A 16,772-nucleotide genomic window follows, 5' to 3' on the forward strand; every position below is an offset into this window, starting at 1 on the left:
AATAATGACTCCAAGATCCCTTTCTGCCTCCGTGCTCTCAAGTAGGGAGTTCCCCAGGTGTATGTCCTTCTGCTCAGGGTCAGACCAATCCTCATATTTGGGGTCAGGACCGAGTTTTACCCCATAGACTGTGTGGGTTTTTGCCCTCTGCAGCAAGGAGCATGGTCCTCTGCCTGGGATTCCTGTAGCACAGGAGCCCTCAACATTTTTGGTGGGTGAGCTGGATGGGCAGTGCCCTGTCTGTGCATGGTCTGGGTCCAGTGATGGTCCTGATCTTGCACCTTAGGTCACTGGCATTGTGTACAGGGTACACGTGCACCCTGTGAAAAGGTGTTGCTGATACTGCTGGAGGTGCTCGCGGGTGGTTGCTGTTTCCCCCCGCCCCCGCTGACACTGCAGGCCGCATCTGCTGGCAGTCCCCAATTGCTGCAGCAGTGCCTGTGGGTGGTCATCAACTGCTGGTCACTGCTTGCCACCTGCCTGCAGGACCCCCCCACTTGCTGCAGCCACACTCCCGCTGCCCACAGCCCTGCCCCCCCCCCGGCAGGGGCTTGCTGTGACCCCCTGCCTCCGGGGCCCACCGCGTGCATGCCTGAGGTTGCTGCGCCAGGGCCCCATGTGGCTTCAAGAGTGGGTGACAGTCCGACCCAAACCTGGCCCCTGGCCGAGGGGGGATGCTCGATGCAGCCCCAAGCTGGCGCCGTTTGAGTGTGGGGCGACGAGACCCGACGCAGCCAAGGCAGCATCAGTTGCCCAGCCAGGGGGAGCCCTGGGCTGTCTCGGACGAACGCGCTTCGGCAAACCAATTAGTCGCTGCCGCGGCTCCGCTTCCCTCGCGGCAGGGGCGGGGCAGCTCGGGAGTCTGAGGCGCCGAGGGCCTGGAACCGCGGCCGGGCCGGAGGCGGAGTCACCTCCCGCAAGCAGGGAAGTGCAGACTCGCGCCGCCTTCCGGACTTGCGGGCCGGGGCGGGGCGTGGGCATGGCGCGGGCGGGCGAGCAGTGCGGAGCCAGGCCGGGACCCGAGCTGTGGGGGCGGCTGTTGCCGCCCAAGGACGAGCCGGGGCTGGGGCCAGACGGGGACGAGGAGGAGGAGGAGGAGGAGGAGGAAGGCTACGAGGACGCCGCGCTGGACGAGCCGTTCCTGGCGGGCCCCGCCGAGCTGAGCTGCGAGGGCGCCGGGCAGGCGCGGCGAGCTGGTGAGCGCAGCCGCTGCAAGGGGGTCGACGCAGGCACGCCCCCGCCAACGGTTTGGCGGGTTTGTGGGGGCAGGTGACGTTACCGCGGGGGGTGGAACCCTCAAGGCTCCTCTCCAATCAGAGTGGACCTGTGGGGGGGAGGGGAGGCGGAAGAGGGAAGGAATTTAGCGCCTGAGCGCAGCTCTAATTTGAGTGGATGTGGGGGGAGGGCAATTTACTGCATTTACTTACCGTAATTACTAGCTTACGGGGAAGAACTGGTCCCTTTCCGCTCCTGATGCCCAGGCGCACATTCACTCCCTGCCTGACCTGGCTTGGCAGCGCCAGGGGTGCCCCCTGCAGCTGGTTCTCTTGCAGCTGGCACTCAGGGCAGGCAGCAGAGGCAGGGGCTGCGCTGTTCCCCCGCGGGTGAACCACTGAGCCCTGATCTCTGCCCACCAGTGGCTGAATCAGCTGTGCTGGAGCAGGGTGTGAGGCCAGTGCCTGGGGATGCTCCAGGATACCACCGTGCTGGGATGTGGCCACGCTCTGGCCTGCAGGGCCACTGGTTCCAATGCCTGGGATGTGGCGAGTGGAAATTTGGGAGCAGGGGGAAGCAATGATTGCTACCCCCAGTCCCCCACTGCCAAATTTTCAGGCCCTTGGGGACCCCTGCTGACCAGATCCCACCTGGTGGCCAGGGGCTAAATTAACACCTAGGGTGTGGGCACTCATAGCACCTGGACCATTTTCAGTGCGGTTTTAGCTAAGGTTGTCCAGACATAAAAGCTGGTTTAGTACAGTTTTAAACCACCTGCAATCTTTTAAAAGTACCCAGAAAATCCAGTGTTATTTGTAACTGGTTCTCTGGGATTGGGATCAGTGTTGGGTACAGACACCAGTGGTGCTGCAGGCATCCCACACTGCACTGTTTCCTTCTCCCCCTTTTCCCAGTGGGCACTGGCTGATGTGGTTTGCTTGGTGCCCCCTGGAGCACTCCTTGGCAACTGCTGACCTCCACTTCTGTTCCTGTTACTGATTTCTTGGGACAATTTAAACCAGTTTATTCACACCTCTGAGAACATGGGAGGCTAACCATTTCTCTGTGGGCACGTGCCCTTGGTTTTTCTGTGCATCAAACAGGCTTTCTCCCCCTTCTGCCAATCTCCACACAGGCTGCTCTGGTACTGCTCGCTGCTCAGGTGGTGTTGGGGAGGTGGTCTCTGCTTTGAGCAAAGAACAATTCATGGGCCAGTTCAGCCATTTTGTGGTGTGAAGTGCTGCGCAATGGCTCAGTTTTTTTTCACGTAGGATTGACTTGGCCCATTATAGTTTCCTTCCATATACATAGTCTTTATTACCTGAAACCTCAGACTAGGTTGTACTATTTGACGTTTTAGTGAGCTATTACATTGCAATAACTGGGTCCAAACCTTTTTTAATGTTTAAAACTGAAAGTTATAACTAGTTAGAAATTATGCTTCGTTGCGGTTGTATACAAAAAGTGCCATGAATCTAGTGCTGGTAAAATTAGTAGAGAATTTTTTTTTTATTAGAGAAGCAAACCTTTGGGCAAGTTTTGCATTAATTGAGAAGCAATAAACTAAAAACATGCTAGGTGCCAGATCCTACACCCCTGCCCAAGTGTAGTGCTCGGAGTAAAATTCTTCGGGTCCATCTACACATTCATTAATGAGCCACAATTACTGCTCATTTAATTTAGTACTTGTTTAATGAAGTACTAAATGTACAGTAACTAGACTTACTGCACAGTAGTGCCAGCACACACTTACTTTGTGATGCTTTAGCCTAATAACACTATGCAGTAGGCTGTTAGCACAATTTTTAACTGCCAGGCTACTGCAGTGTTATCAGGCTAATGTGAAGTAAGTGTCTCATGTAGACACACCCTTTGCTTATCAGCACTTGTGGAATTTGTCTCCTTGTTTGAACTCTCATAATCCCCGAGTCTTACTTAAAATCGGGTGTCAGACAAGAATATAACCGCATCTGGAACTTTTAGTTAGGTGAGATTTAGAGGTTTATTTGAGTGCCCAAAAGTTCCTTTTTGAAGTGGGAAGAGTCAGCACCTGGGAAAATTCTGGCACTAGATGTTTGCACACTGATGTCCTTTAAAATTGGCCAGCAGGTCACTCTGGTTTAATTCCTGAACACAGGCTGAGGGATGTTAAGTTAGCGCTCTGGTTGTTTTTCCAAGCACACATGTATTTTCCTTAAGAATTGAGTTCCAATTGTGTTATTTTTTTTTAAGTAGTTGTGGTTGCAGTTAAAGTCAAGAAGTACGTAGCTTTGTCTGGTGATGAGAAGCTTGCCTGTCTTTATTCTGCAAAGGGGTAGCATGCTCAAATCCAGTTAAGATTGCACTCTATTTACAAGTTCTATTAAATAAAACCTTGTCATTCTTGTAAGGAAAATAGGACAAATGAAAGTAATGAAGTTAAGCAGTTAACTTCAATTAACCTTCACTTCTACTAAGTGATAAACATCTCCTGGTATTATCTCTTGAAAGTTGCAGAGTGCTGAAAATGCTACCATAAGCTAATAATAAACTTACTGTTTCCAAATAAGCAGCTGTAGGAAAAGGGTGTTTCCCAAACAGTGTATCCTAATACCAATAAAGTTTCCAACAGCTCAGTTATGCTTGGATGAGATTCATAGGGACACAGGCTGAAAAGTGTCCCCTGGTTAGTGATTCATTTTCTCTGCATTAGCAGGTCTAAAGGCAGTGATGCTGAAGTAGAGTGCCACCTTGGAATGCCTTGAGATTAGCACTGTTAGGTTTACAAACAGGATTCACAAGATAAACCCAGAGATTTGAAATGGAAATCCATAGGTGTGGTCTTCCTGAGTTCTCTGCAATAGAAAAACTGCCCTATTATTTTTCTGTAGTAAAAAAAACAGAGTGAGAACTAAGAGCTAGCATTTCTAAGGAGTGCCTTAAGTCTAAAATGTTTGAGAACTACACTGACCTGAGGATTTCCCAGACTCATCTCATTAAACAAAAACACTGCATCAGACCTTCATATACAACTATGTGGCAGAACAAAAATAAACTACAGTGCTGGTTCTTAACCTGAGTAGAGTCAAGGGACCCCTTGGAGAATGCCAGCTCTTACCTTTTGTTCATTTTCTAGCTATGGAAAAATAGCACAGTTCTCCTGCAAAGATATCAGAAAAATCACAACAAATCAGAAGGTTTTTGGGATTATGGATTCCTGTTTGAATTCTCTGGTTTATGTTGTTAATCATGTGCAAGTATTTACACACCTCTTAGTGCTAATATTGTACAGCATCCTGTGGCACTATTAAAAGGATTTTGTGGCACCCTGGTTGAGAATCCCTGCACTACAACATGTCACAGATAAAAGCAGAGGCGACAAGGGCACTGCCAGCTATCTTGTCATGCCAATGAGGATCACATCATGGTATGGAAGAAGGTAATCCCCCCCCCAGCACTGTTCTATTCAATCTGAGCCAGGGAAAATAACGTTTTTTGACTCCAGATTAGTCGATTAGCAGGGTTCTGGGTTTTCCATTTCCCATGGAAAAACGGAGAAAAACACGGATATTCCCCTTTGCCGAAGGAAACTGTGGATTTTGTTGTTTTGCAAAGAGCTCTCTGCAGATTGGCAGAGTTCCAGCCTGTAGGGGGTGGGAGGGAGCAGGGGGAGGGCTGTCCAGCAGGGGGTGCCGTGTGCACATGTACACGCACGCATGCACATGGCTGCCAGGTAGCCTGAAGAGCAGCTCCTGCAGGATGAGTTGGGAGGAGGTGGAAACGGAGGGAGAGGGACTTAGCAGCAGCCCCAGCTCTGTCCCAGCTTGGCAGTGCGTGGGGCTTAGGCCCCGGGGCTGTAATGAGTGGCCACAGGGCCCCAGCGGGGAGTGGGGCAGGGTTGCGGGTGGGTTGTTCAGGGCAGCGGGGGATGGGCTGGCTTCCTGACGTTGTGTGTGCTCATGGGGGACGGGGAACCCATGCCCTCCAGCTGCGTGCACAGGGTGGGCACAGGCTGCCTGTTGCTCCCACCCCGCTGCCTTCCCCTGGGGCCTCCGCAGCTTGGTGGGTGCCACCCAGCACTGCAGGGCACAGCAGTGCTGCACAGGAACTCATTGCCGCTGTGAGCTCTACACTGCCCTGACCACACGCAGCAGCCTTGGGGGCGGTGGTGCAGGGTTCTGCCTCTCACTGCAGCCCCACACAAAGGGGACGCAAAGGCAGCACACAGTTCTCAGCAGCAAGCAGCTTTTCTGCAACGCCTCACTGTGCCCTGCAGTGCCGGGTCACACCTGCTGGGCTGCAGAGGCCCTGGAAGAGGGCAGCAGGGGGGAGCCTAAGCCCACAACATGCAGCCCACACCCACCCTGTGTACAGATCTGGGGGGCACAGGTCCCCACTGACCTCCTGGGAGTGCACGGCAGCAGGGAGCTGCCCCCCCATCAGAGCCTGCAGCAGGGGTGGGGAGGAGTTAGGTTCTGCTTTGCTGCTGCTACCAGGAGCAGTGGGTTGTGGACCCAGGTCCCTGACCCTGTAGCCCCTGGCAGCTGGGAGCTCTTTCTGGCAGGGGTTTGCGGGGGAGGGAGTGAGGGGCACGAGCAGGGCCAGGGGGCTGTGGAAGGAGAGTGGGGGGCACCAGCAGGCCTTCAGGGAGGCTGGGGGTGGGGAGCAAGGGGCCTTTTAGTTAATCACAGATTTGAGGGTTTTAATGGGAGAAATTGCGATTTTTTTTTTTTAAATCGGGGAAAACCAGGATGATTAGTATGGCCTGGAATGAAATTATGGACATCTGTCAAAATAATAAAGTTAAAACTATTTCTAAACTTGTTTACCTAGTGATTTGTTTTGTAAAATGTAGTTAAATTTAAAATCACAATTTTTTTAGTCTCACCATTTGTAATTTATTATTATTATTTTCAGTTATAATACAGGAGGAAACATCCCAGAAGAAATATGCCGTGGTTGGACGTTTTCCGTTTGTTGGCCCTTGGTGGAAAGTTAACATTAAAGTTAAACAGGTGGGATCAAAGAATGTTGCACAAGGATATCCATCATATTTTCTACAGGCTGATATTGGAGAGAACCAAAAAGAAGTGTTTTCTCTCTTCTTGAAAGAGTGTAAAGTTCCTGATGATTTTATACTAGCATTTTTTAATTGGCTTCCTGCGAATGCATCTTTGGACTTCAGAAATCTTGAAGAAATACTAGATGAGTTTCAAAAGTCAAAACTTAAGGAAGGAAAAAATCCCAGAGAGACCAAAGAATTTGATATCTTTGTTTATGTTATGAAATCGTGTAAGTACATTTTATGTATTCTCACATAAAAATATTGATGAGTTTTCAGATATTTTTTTCAGGCTAATGTCGTAGCACACAGTGCATTTAAATAAACGTTTATTTTACAAAAGATTTTTCTTGTTCCCATGCTTAGCTTCAGGCATGTGACTAGTTCCACAAACCTGTTTAAAATTGAGCATGTACGTAAGTCTGCATGACCTGGGACGTGAAGGAGTCAGATAGGGGGAAAACATTTGTAGGTGGTGGGTGGCATTCAACACACAGATCCACCCAATAAACTTTTATTTATCTCAGAACTACTGATTCAACTCTGTTCAGCTCTCCTTTATGTGACATATTGAGCTGTACATGATTCATGTATCAGGTGATATGATTTATATAAGTGCCAGCTAATGAAATTTCCTTTTTAAGATAAAAGCATAGGGCTGGAAGAAACTTTGAGAGAAACTAGCCCAAACTTCTATTTGCAGGCAGGGTTAAATATACCTACATCATGCCAGGCAGAAATTTGTTTAAGTTTAAAAGCAGACAGTAGAGTTCCCCCTCCTCCTCAACCCAAAACCTTTTATTCTGTATGCCCACTATCCCACCCTAAATACCTTTAAAGTACCAAGGCAACACTTTCTCCAGGAGAACTGGGGCTTATTAATCATGGGAGTTTTTGCCATTTAAGCTGCATGTGATGCAAATGACTAGACTGTCTTGATGGGAGTTGGCCCCAGATAAACTGATTATCTGTTTTTAGCTTATGATGAGTCTCCAATGAAGGAGGTTGCACAACATTCATAGATTGTTAGGGACTGGAAGGGACCTTGCAGATCACTGTGTCCAGCCCGCCCCCTGCTCTAGGCAGGAAGACAACTGAGGTCAAGTGACCCCAGTGAGGTGGCTGTCCAGTCTGCTCTTGAAAGCCTCCAGGGTAGGTGATTGCCCTGACTGACAGGAGTTTTTCCTGGTATTAAGCCTGAAGCAGCCTTCCAGGAGTTTGTATCCATTGGTCCTGGTCTTCCCCAGGGGTGCCCTAGTGAACAGTTGTTCACTGAGCTTCTGATGCATTCCTCTAATATAGCGGTAAGCCGCTATCAAGTCCCCTCTCAACCTTCTCTTCTTTAGGCTAAAGAAGCCCAGGTCCCTCAGCCTTTCGTCGTATGGCTTCCCTTGCAAGTCTCTGATCATACAGGTGGCTCTCTTCTGGACCCTCTCAAGTTTTTTCATGTCCTTATTCAAGTGCGGCACCCAGAACTGGATGCAGTACTCCAACTGTGGTCTCATCAGTGCTGAGTACAGTGGGAGTATCACTTAGTTTTACACAAGATGCGTCAGTTGATGCATGCCAGTGTGTTATTTGCCCTGCTGGCCACCACATCGCACTGACAGCTCATGTTCATGTGATGGTCGATCATTACGCCTAGGTCCCTTTTGGCTGTGGTGCAAGTCAAGCTGTCACCTCCGAGCCTATAGGTATGTTAAGGGTTGTTTGCTCCCAGATGGAGCACCGTACACTTGGAAGTGTTAAACTTCATGTGGTTCTGGTCTGCCCAACTCTCGAGCTTGTCCAGGTCAACCTGTACGTGCAACCTATCTTCTGGCGTGGCCACACTGCCCCATAACTTGGGTGTCATCTGGGAACTTGGCCAGTGAGCTTTTCACTCCCCCATCCAAATCATTGATAAAGATGTTGAAAAGCACCAGTCCAGGCATGGACCCCTGAGGGTCACCACTGGCCACTTCCCTTTACATTCTGTTCCAGTTTCACCACCTTTACAGTTTTCGTAATATCCAACATAAGTTGTCTTTGCCCTAAATTGTGCTCCTTCCTCCTGATCTTCCTCACAGTGTTCTTAGTCGTCTTTTTAATAACCTAAAATAATTTGTTATTTTGGGTTGTGAATTCCATCACTTTGAGTGCTGTTCTCTTGGAGACTGAGCAATTGCCTCCAAGAACTTGCTGGAGGAAAAAAGATCTTAGAGTCACTTTCTTCTAGGGAAGGCAGTTGATCAGATAGCTTGATTGCTTGAGGTTTGATGTATGAAATTTGAATTGATGCCGTTTACAGTATTTTTAAATAACAGGTAATTTTTTTATATTCTTACTTGCTAAGGGAATGCACAGGATTTTTTTTTTTTAGCTCTCCTTCAGGAGCATAAAGCACTTTACAAAGAAGGACAGTTTTATTCTCATTTTACTGAAGCGCAGAAAGGAAGTGACCCAATCAAGGTCAAGGTTGTCTAGTAGGCTAATGGTAGACCATGAAATAGTACCTCATACTCCAAAGTAGCTATTGTTTTGTTTTTTTTCTTTCCACTAAGCCACACTGGTTACCTCTACATGAGATGTTGACTGCCGTAGCCCATGAATACCGCACAGTAGTGTCATATGGCAGGAATCATAATGTGATGCTACTGTACAGTAGTCATGAGCTACTGCAAGTCAGCATCACAAAAAAGCCATTGCTTGGCATAACTGCACAGTAACTCCAGTTATTGTGCAGCCAGCATCTCGTGTAGACATGGCCATTGTGCCTTTTCCCTTCCTTCCCCTGTAGTTTCTGGTCCTTTCCCTGTCCCCAAGTCCCCTGCCAGTTATTGAGAGTTTACAAAAATATTTGCCTACTTTCTACTATGCTGTTCTCTTCTGTGTGAAAGCTCTCCACAAACTGGTAGTGTCAGTCTTGACTATATGTGTAAGCTGATTATATATAAAATACTGTCAAATGCACCGTGTCGGCAAAACAAAAAAAAATAGGGTTGTTTTTTCCCTAGTCTCAATTTGAGTAAATGTAGTTATTATTCATATCAATAGTCTGTAAAATGTTTTCAGATTATTAATAAAGTTGGCTATGCACTTTTAACTTGGCTTTAAGGAAAGGAAATGCAAGAAGTGGAAAACTAAAGAACAGCTGATTTTAAGGTTTTTGAGAGTAGGTCTGCTAATCTAAGTAATGAAGTTGAATTGCTTTCTAGAAATGTTTTTTTGTGGGTGTATTTTAATAAAGGCTTCGTTTGTGATGAATCTACAGTTACAGGAAAGATGGTATTGATTGCTTTGATGTTCCCAATGATACTGGAATTCCTGCCGAGACTTCTGCCACGTTATTTTTGCAAACTCTTGGAGAGAGTGGATTTGTGTAGAAAGACTGAAATGAATGGAGAGGAGAGAGAAAATGCTTCTTATGGAATGGAAAGGCTAATAGCATTGAATAAGACATTAAAGAATGAACCATGGAAACTTGGATTCAGCACAGTAAGTTATATGGATATGTTATATTATCATCATAGAACTTAATACTGTTGTTCCAAGCTATGATCCCTGACTAATTGTATTGAGGTAAGCCTATGAAGATTGTTCTTCACTGACTTGTGTCTCTACCTAGCATCCTTCTATGCAGCTGCCCCAAACTGTAACTTTACTGCAATGCCTTATCTAATCTTGTTAGCATTATTCCTGCTCCTTGTGCAAAAAATTCCAATATAATTTAGACTAAAGGAAATGTTATATTTTCTTTGTGTACGGTTTGCAGAAAATGAATGTTTCTTTCTGGTTTGGGGAACACAGGGGTTTCATGTAAAAGATACTGAGCCCTTCAAGATGATCATTGTAATGAGTTGGAGGAAAAGTAGTGAGACAGGCAGATTTCTACATTGGTGTTAAATTATTAACTGCAGATGTGTGCGCACTTTGAATATCATTCCAATTTTTAATTTTCTCAGCATACTTACATGGGGGGGTGATTAAACTTTTTTGTCATGGTTTCTTAATACATTGAAAAATCTCATGGTGGAAATGAATCATCTCTCAATAGCTTAAGTTTTGAAGCTAATTCCTTCTTTCTAAGTCTCACTTTTTTTCAGAGCTCTCATACCTCCTCTGATCCATGTTCTGGCTTGTTATGTCCAGTAACATTATTTTGGGCTTTGTACCAGGTCTTAACTCCAAGACTAGGACACGGTTACTCCTTAACCAGTAACATGCATTAAGCCCTTAGCAGTTAGAATTCTAATATTGTAGTTAGTCAAAAGCAATACAACATGCTCACCACCCTAAGATGTAATGAACACTGTCACTGAATGGCCTGTCTGTGAGGTCCTGACTCCTTCGTCTGAGTTCTGAATCTTGGATCGGTGACCAGATCTTTCAGGAGCAGGTTCTGAATAGTACACTCTCGCCTCTCTTTATATACCATCTACTTAATACATAAAATTAGCTTAAGCCTTCCTCCTAATGCATGTTAATAATCTTGCTTCTGTTTGCCAGATACGGTTACCCTAACCTGAATTTTTTATTCTGAGAGAGTATTTTCATTCCTAGCTGGGGTAGGTTTTGCCCAAGCTATATTTATTCAATTTAGTTAGCCAACTTCCCAATTCTTTTAGAGTCGGGAACAGTATTTTCCATCTGCTCCTTTTCACCAGGTGCAAGTCTCGACCACAATTCAAGCTAAGCGCACAGCTTAAGCGAAGCGCAAAGTCAGAACCCAGGCCTGAAGGCCTCTGGGTCCCAACAGGCTGGTTAACTGAAATTATAACATTGGAACAACAGCTTTGAATGTGTGCCTTTTAAAATCTTTACCATGTGCTTTATAAGCAGTAGGATCTCAAGCTATTTTATGTCTGAACTGCTGAGTTTTATTGAGGCTAAATGAATTAGTGTAGAGGAAAAAAGTATTGTTTGAACAGAACTGCAAAGATTGATAGGCTGTACAGCATATAGCAGTGGCACTCAACCTTTTTGGCTTGCAGGCCAGATGGGTATTGCGTGGTCTGCCATGCACCAGATCAGGCTGGCAGGCCAGATGCAGCACCCAGGGTGGTTATGGCATGGCTTGATCCAGCTGCATGGAGGAGGGCAGCCTGGCCTTGATGCATTCTTGCAGGAGGCGAGGGGATGTAGTCTGGTCCTGAAATGGCCTTGCAGGAAGGGAGGGAAAGGGGCGGTGTCTAGCCCTAGTCTGCCTGCATGAAGCTTGGGAAATATAGCAATTTTCAAGTATTTGAAAGGCTGCCCTAAAGAAGTTGGAGAAAAATTGTTCTTATTTGTCATGGAGGGCAGGACACAGGGCAATAAGCTTGAACTACAGCTTGGTGGGATTGTATCAAAGTATTACAAGAAATTCTTAATTGGAAAAGCAGTGGGAAAATGGAGCAAGCTGCTGAGGGAAGCTATAAAATCTTTGTTAGAGGTTTTCAAGAAGAGGCTAAGTTGGTGGCTGCCCAGGATAGTTTAGGAATAGCAAGTTCTGCATCTGTACAGGATTTTGGACTAATGATTCCTGAATCAGTGCTGTGTACCTATGTAGATTGCCTGTCTGTTTTGTTTTGTTTTATTTATTTTGTAAGTAGGATTACTTACAAAAACTCTTAAAATGGAAAAATCAATCAATTACTTTGCATCTCTAGCACAGCTTTAGCCTTTCTAGTCTGTAACTTCAAAATGGCTATTAAAATAACCCCAAAACTTTTACAGGCTCTCCATCATAATGTGAAACAAGCATTTGCTATTTTGCATATGGGCTATATCAGCGGTGCCAGATGCATCAGGCCCTGTGGTGTGGGTAGTGTCCACTGGCCAGATCATATTTGTCTGTTTTAACTGTCCAGTACCATTTGTGTACAAATGAAGCAATGCCAAAACTTTTATACATAGATTGTGCTAAGTTTCTCCTTGTTCTTCTATATGAAGAAAAAGGGGAAAAAAATATAAACTTTCCAAAAATGAGGCAAAACCATCTCATCCTACTTTGCTAATATTTGGCAGCAAAGGAAATCACAGTAATAAGCACAGTAAGTTTAATTTATAATAATAATAATAATAATAAGCACAGTAAGTATAATTTCTGTTCTAATGTGCACATATTTATTGTAATGTTATACATATTGATTCTTTTTTATATATTCTACTTGGTGATAGTTTGGGTAGAATATAGATTTGATACACAAGTCTTCTGGAAACAAATTTGTGTTAAAAGTTTCATGCAGGGGAAGGGGACAAGTTGGTACAAGCTTTCAGTTTTGCACAATAGAATGAAAAATGGATATATGAAGGGCTTTTGCTTTGAAAAGTGGTGTTTTTGCTTGGGTTTGAGAAGGCAGAATGACTAGTATTTCTTAAAAATGTCCATATATTTTTCGAGACTTCTTCATATCTTTTGAATTATAGCTTGTATTTATTTAATGCCAAAATCATTATTCCTGCCTCAATATACCAGTGTCTCTTTTTATAAAATAATTTTAAAATTTTTTTCCTTTTCATGGGAAGATAACTTCACGAGAACTAGACCTTTCCCATTGTGAGGCAACTTGGGGAGCTTTCTGCCAGTGTGACCACCTCCTTTGGAAGATTCCTGAACTGCAGAAGAATGCATTAATAATATACAATGCACTGAAGCAAAGATGTAGAGATATGGGACATACCTGTGAAGATCAAGATGAATTAACCAATTTGGTTTCTAAAGATATGCCCATAGAACATGCCTGGCAATCCCTTAAATTTTTGAAAGACGAGATGATAGTGGTCAGTGAGAAAAAACTTGTATTTCTTGCTCCACTTTACAGAGCTGAAATAGACATTGCAGGTTCTGTAAAATATCTGCTAGACACCACATGGCAGCTACATAGTGATGTGCGAGAGGTACTCAATGTTAGTAATATTAACAAATCAAAAGCAAGAGATGATGATGGTAAAGTATCCAATGACCAGCTTTGTGAAGCAGAGAAACTGAAGGCAAGCCATATTCCAGATAGTCATGAAAACTCTGACAATAATTCGATTTCTGGTGAACAGACACCAGATATAGAACCCATAAATGAAGCAGAATTGGATTTGGACCAAGTGAATGCTGTGAAGATGATTTGTTCTAATCCTGTGACAATCATAAGTGGAAAAGGGGGTTGTGGGAAGACTACAGTAGTTAGCTCTCTCTTTCAGTATTTACAGAAGATGGAAAAAGAAATAGAAGATGCTTGTAAAAGTTTTGAAAATGACCAAGATGTATCAGATGAGTGGAATACCTTTAGTCAGTGTTCTGACAAAAATAATGTCCATGAACGCAAGCTTTTAAATGTATTACTTACTGCACCCACAGGAAGGGCAGCAAGCCTGCTGAATGAGAAGACTCATCTTCCTGCTTATACACTCCATCAGGTATAGAATGTAGCCTTTCATACTCTCTCTAGTCATCTTCTTAGTCTTTGCTCTTACTTCATATAAGAAACAGTTTGCTAACTAAACCTGTTTCGTAAAGCTTGTGACTCTACATTTAGATGTAGCTTCTCAACATTTAAGTCCAACCTTGTTTTACAAATCAGTATTATAAAATCATAACTGGATACATTTTTCACTTTCTTTGTATTTTAAATGGCATAGGATTAGGAGGGCTCCAGTTTATTTTATCAACTTGATAAAGCTTGAAAAATTTGTAGTATTTAAAATTGAAGAGAGGAGTCTCTCCTTTCATCCACATGGTGGCATATATCTACTGTACTGCTCAGGAGGCATAGAAATGCCATAGCTATCCATTGAGAATATTGGAATTTAGGATGATAGATTCCTACGTGAATATTTATGTAATATTTAGATTTATGTTTAAATTTTAGAAAGTTAGTGTAAAAGTTGAGCTTAACTTATGTTTTTGGAAAACATACAGCAGAATAAAACTATCAATAAAAAGTTGTCCCTAGCAACTATACTACAGAATAATAGTCTTAACATTCATACCACTTAACTAAAAAAAAAGATGGCCTTTGCCCAGTGGGAGAATAGATTCTATGTTGGACCAATGTAAGAAGTGAATTACACTGAGTCTTCTGCTGACTATAGCTTCTCACTAACTTTTCAGTCTAATAATTATTAAAAGAACTCAGCAAACCACATTTGAGTATGGGCTGTGTTTTTGAGGAGATCTTTGCATGTTCCTATGCATAAGCAGTCTTTATTGATTCTTCCATCAAAGTACATGTTTTTAGCAGATGTGTTTTTCTGGTAATTGAAGAGTAAGATTGAATGTTAATTTTGTCTCATTATGTCAGGGGTGGCAAAGATCTGGCCTCCCAATCCATGTCATTTGGCTTGTGGAGCTGTGGCATCCAGCCTGTGTGGCTCCCCATGGGGCTGGAAATTTGGCAGTGGGACAAGAGGTTCCTTGTCATGGCTCCCAGAACGACAGTAATTAATGCTGCAGCTGTCCATTCCACCGCCAAATTTCTCACTTCATGGACTGGATTTAGACCACCGATCCATGTTGTCTGTCCTGTTGGGCAGGAAATTGGTTGGTGGGAGCAGCAACAGCTACTGTGGCTCTAGGAGCCTTAGCAGTTAGTACTACTACTGCCAAATTTCTGGCCCTGAAGACCTAGATGAGTTGACACCCCTGCCTTTTATGTAAATTGAGATTTTTTTTTTTTGTGATAGAGACAGGATGAAAGATACCATGTTGTGCTTCTTACCACAAAAAGTTATTTAATTTTGATAACTTCAGTTGTTTCTGGAATAGAAATACATTTTAAAAGTTTGGTTTATTTCTAGATCATCCATAGCTTTTACGCATGGAACTCAAAAGATACATGCTACCCATGGAAGTTTTCTTCAGTGACAGTTCTGGTTGTAGATGAAGGGAGCTTGGTGTCCGTACAACTTCTTAGTGCAGTTTTAAAACTTCTGTGTGCACATGCTCAACTTGCCAAGCTTATTATTCTAGGTAAGTGAAAAGTAAGAGGGTATATTTAGTTTAATGTCAACCAGAGAAATACAGCATGAGTTGTGCGGAATGTGAAAGACCTTGCTCTCTGTTGGAGCAGGGCTGTCTAGCGCAGGTCATGGATACTGGTCTGCCTGTCCCGGGGAGTTTTATATAGGATCCCCAGAACCCCTACTGCATGTTCCACTGTTGCTACCACCATGCAGATAATCCTAACCCTCCTGTTGCTATGTAAGCCCACCTCTGCTTCTGCCCACATATGGCCGATTTTTCCTTCCCATCTCCCACCCCCTGGTCATGCTGCTGTGTAAGCAGTGTGAGCCCTCTGTCCAAGCCCCCTCTCCCTCCCCTGCTGCTGCTGCAAGCAGCCACACAGGCTGCAAATTCACTGAGCCTCGTACCTGCCCCATGGACCCTGGCCCCCATCACCGCAGCTTCTGGAACAATGATAGGAGTGGAAGTTGGGCAGGAGTCTGCAGGCTATACATTGATGCCTCTCAGGATGCAGTCCATAAGCTGTCAGGCTGTATTTAAAGAGTGTTTGTGATCCCACGATAGTGAGAGGAAATGCAGCAGAAACTTGCCTGGTTTTACTTTGATGTTTACATGGAATTTTTTTGAACTACCATAGAGACAAGCCAATCTTTCCATGGAGATCTGTGTTCCTGCCATAAAATTATAAATGATATGAAAAATAATTACAGTATTCAGCCTACATCCTTCTCGGTGCTCCTGTATGCATGGGTGGATCCAGGATGGGGATGATACCCCCCCCCCCCTTGGCAGTGTGGCACATGTCCAATGAGCTCTCTAAGCTCCCCAGCATATCAGTGCAGCTGCTGACAGAGGTCTACCAGTGTCATGAGCTCTTTGAGCTTAGCACCTGTTTGGAGCAGACTCTGGCTAAGGCCCCTGCTTTCACACAACTGCAGAGCTCAAGGAGAGAATGCTACCATTTGTCCACCTTCTTTTTCCTCCTTTTCCCCCATTGAATTCAGAATAGAGGAGATCAGGTGGCAGTAGCACTCTCACTTTCTGGACTCCTGGACTGTGGCCAGAGTCCAAGCAGTCAGCTGATAAACTCAAGATCTCACAGCATCGGCAAAACTCCAGCAGCAGCTGCACTGGCATTCTGCTGAGCTTAGAAACCTCATTGTGCATGTGCCACATGGCCAACAGGGGGGTGCGGCTACACTGCTTCAGCCCATCTGGATCTGCCGCTGACTATGGTGGCTGGCATTTTGTCTGGTTCTAAAAGTATCAAGTAATGAGAATTTGATAACTTCCCCTTACATCTTTCAGCAGCCTGTTACATCTTATTAGGAAGCTTTGCTTCATTCTATAATGTGACTTCAAAGATGATGTTGGTAGCATGGTGAACAAAACAGAAGAGAAGTGAAAGGCTTAAGGTGTGCCAGGAAATGAATGGCCAAATTGATTTGTTTTTAATCCAACAAACAGAACAGAGGAGCACAAAGAGAATTTCTCTTGTACTTTTGTGCCCACTTTTGGAGGTTGCATATTTGCTTATCAATCATGGTATTCATTTTTTTAAAAGTATGACTTTTAAATATGCTTGTGGACAAGTCT

The 16,772-nt window shown here is 44.6% G+C and overlaps 1 protein-coding gene across 1 annotated transcript in view; it reads left to right on the forward strand.

Moving 5' to 3' along the window:
• The first annotated feature begins 956 nt into the window (after positions 1–956).
• The window catches only part of HELB (DNA helicase B), a 28,430-nt gene continuing 12,614 nt past the window's right edge, over positions 957–16,772 (forward strand). The window contains exons 1-5 of the mRNA XM_019514689.1: positions 957–1,196; positions 6,112–6,486; positions 9,510–9,733; positions 12,746–13,630; positions 15,011–15,182. Of these exons, the coding sequence (XP_019370234.1) occupies positions 980–1,196; positions 6,112–6,486; positions 9,510–9,733; positions 12,746–13,630; positions 15,011–15,182 (1,873 nt within the window). The 5' untranslated portion in view covers positions 957–979. The remainder of the gene's footprint in view (positions 1,197–6,111; positions 6,487–9,509; positions 9,734–12,745; positions 13,631–15,010; positions 15,183–16,772) is intronic.

The sequence above is a fragment of the Gavialis gangeticus genome, unplaced genomic scaffold (genome assembly GCF_001723915.1).
Source record: "Gavialis gangeticus isolate Ggan-Ray unplaced genomic scaffold, GavGan_comp1, whole genome shotgun sequence".
Lineage (NCBI taxonomy): Eukaryota > Metazoa > Chordata > Crocodylia > Gavialidae > Gavialis > Gavialis gangeticus.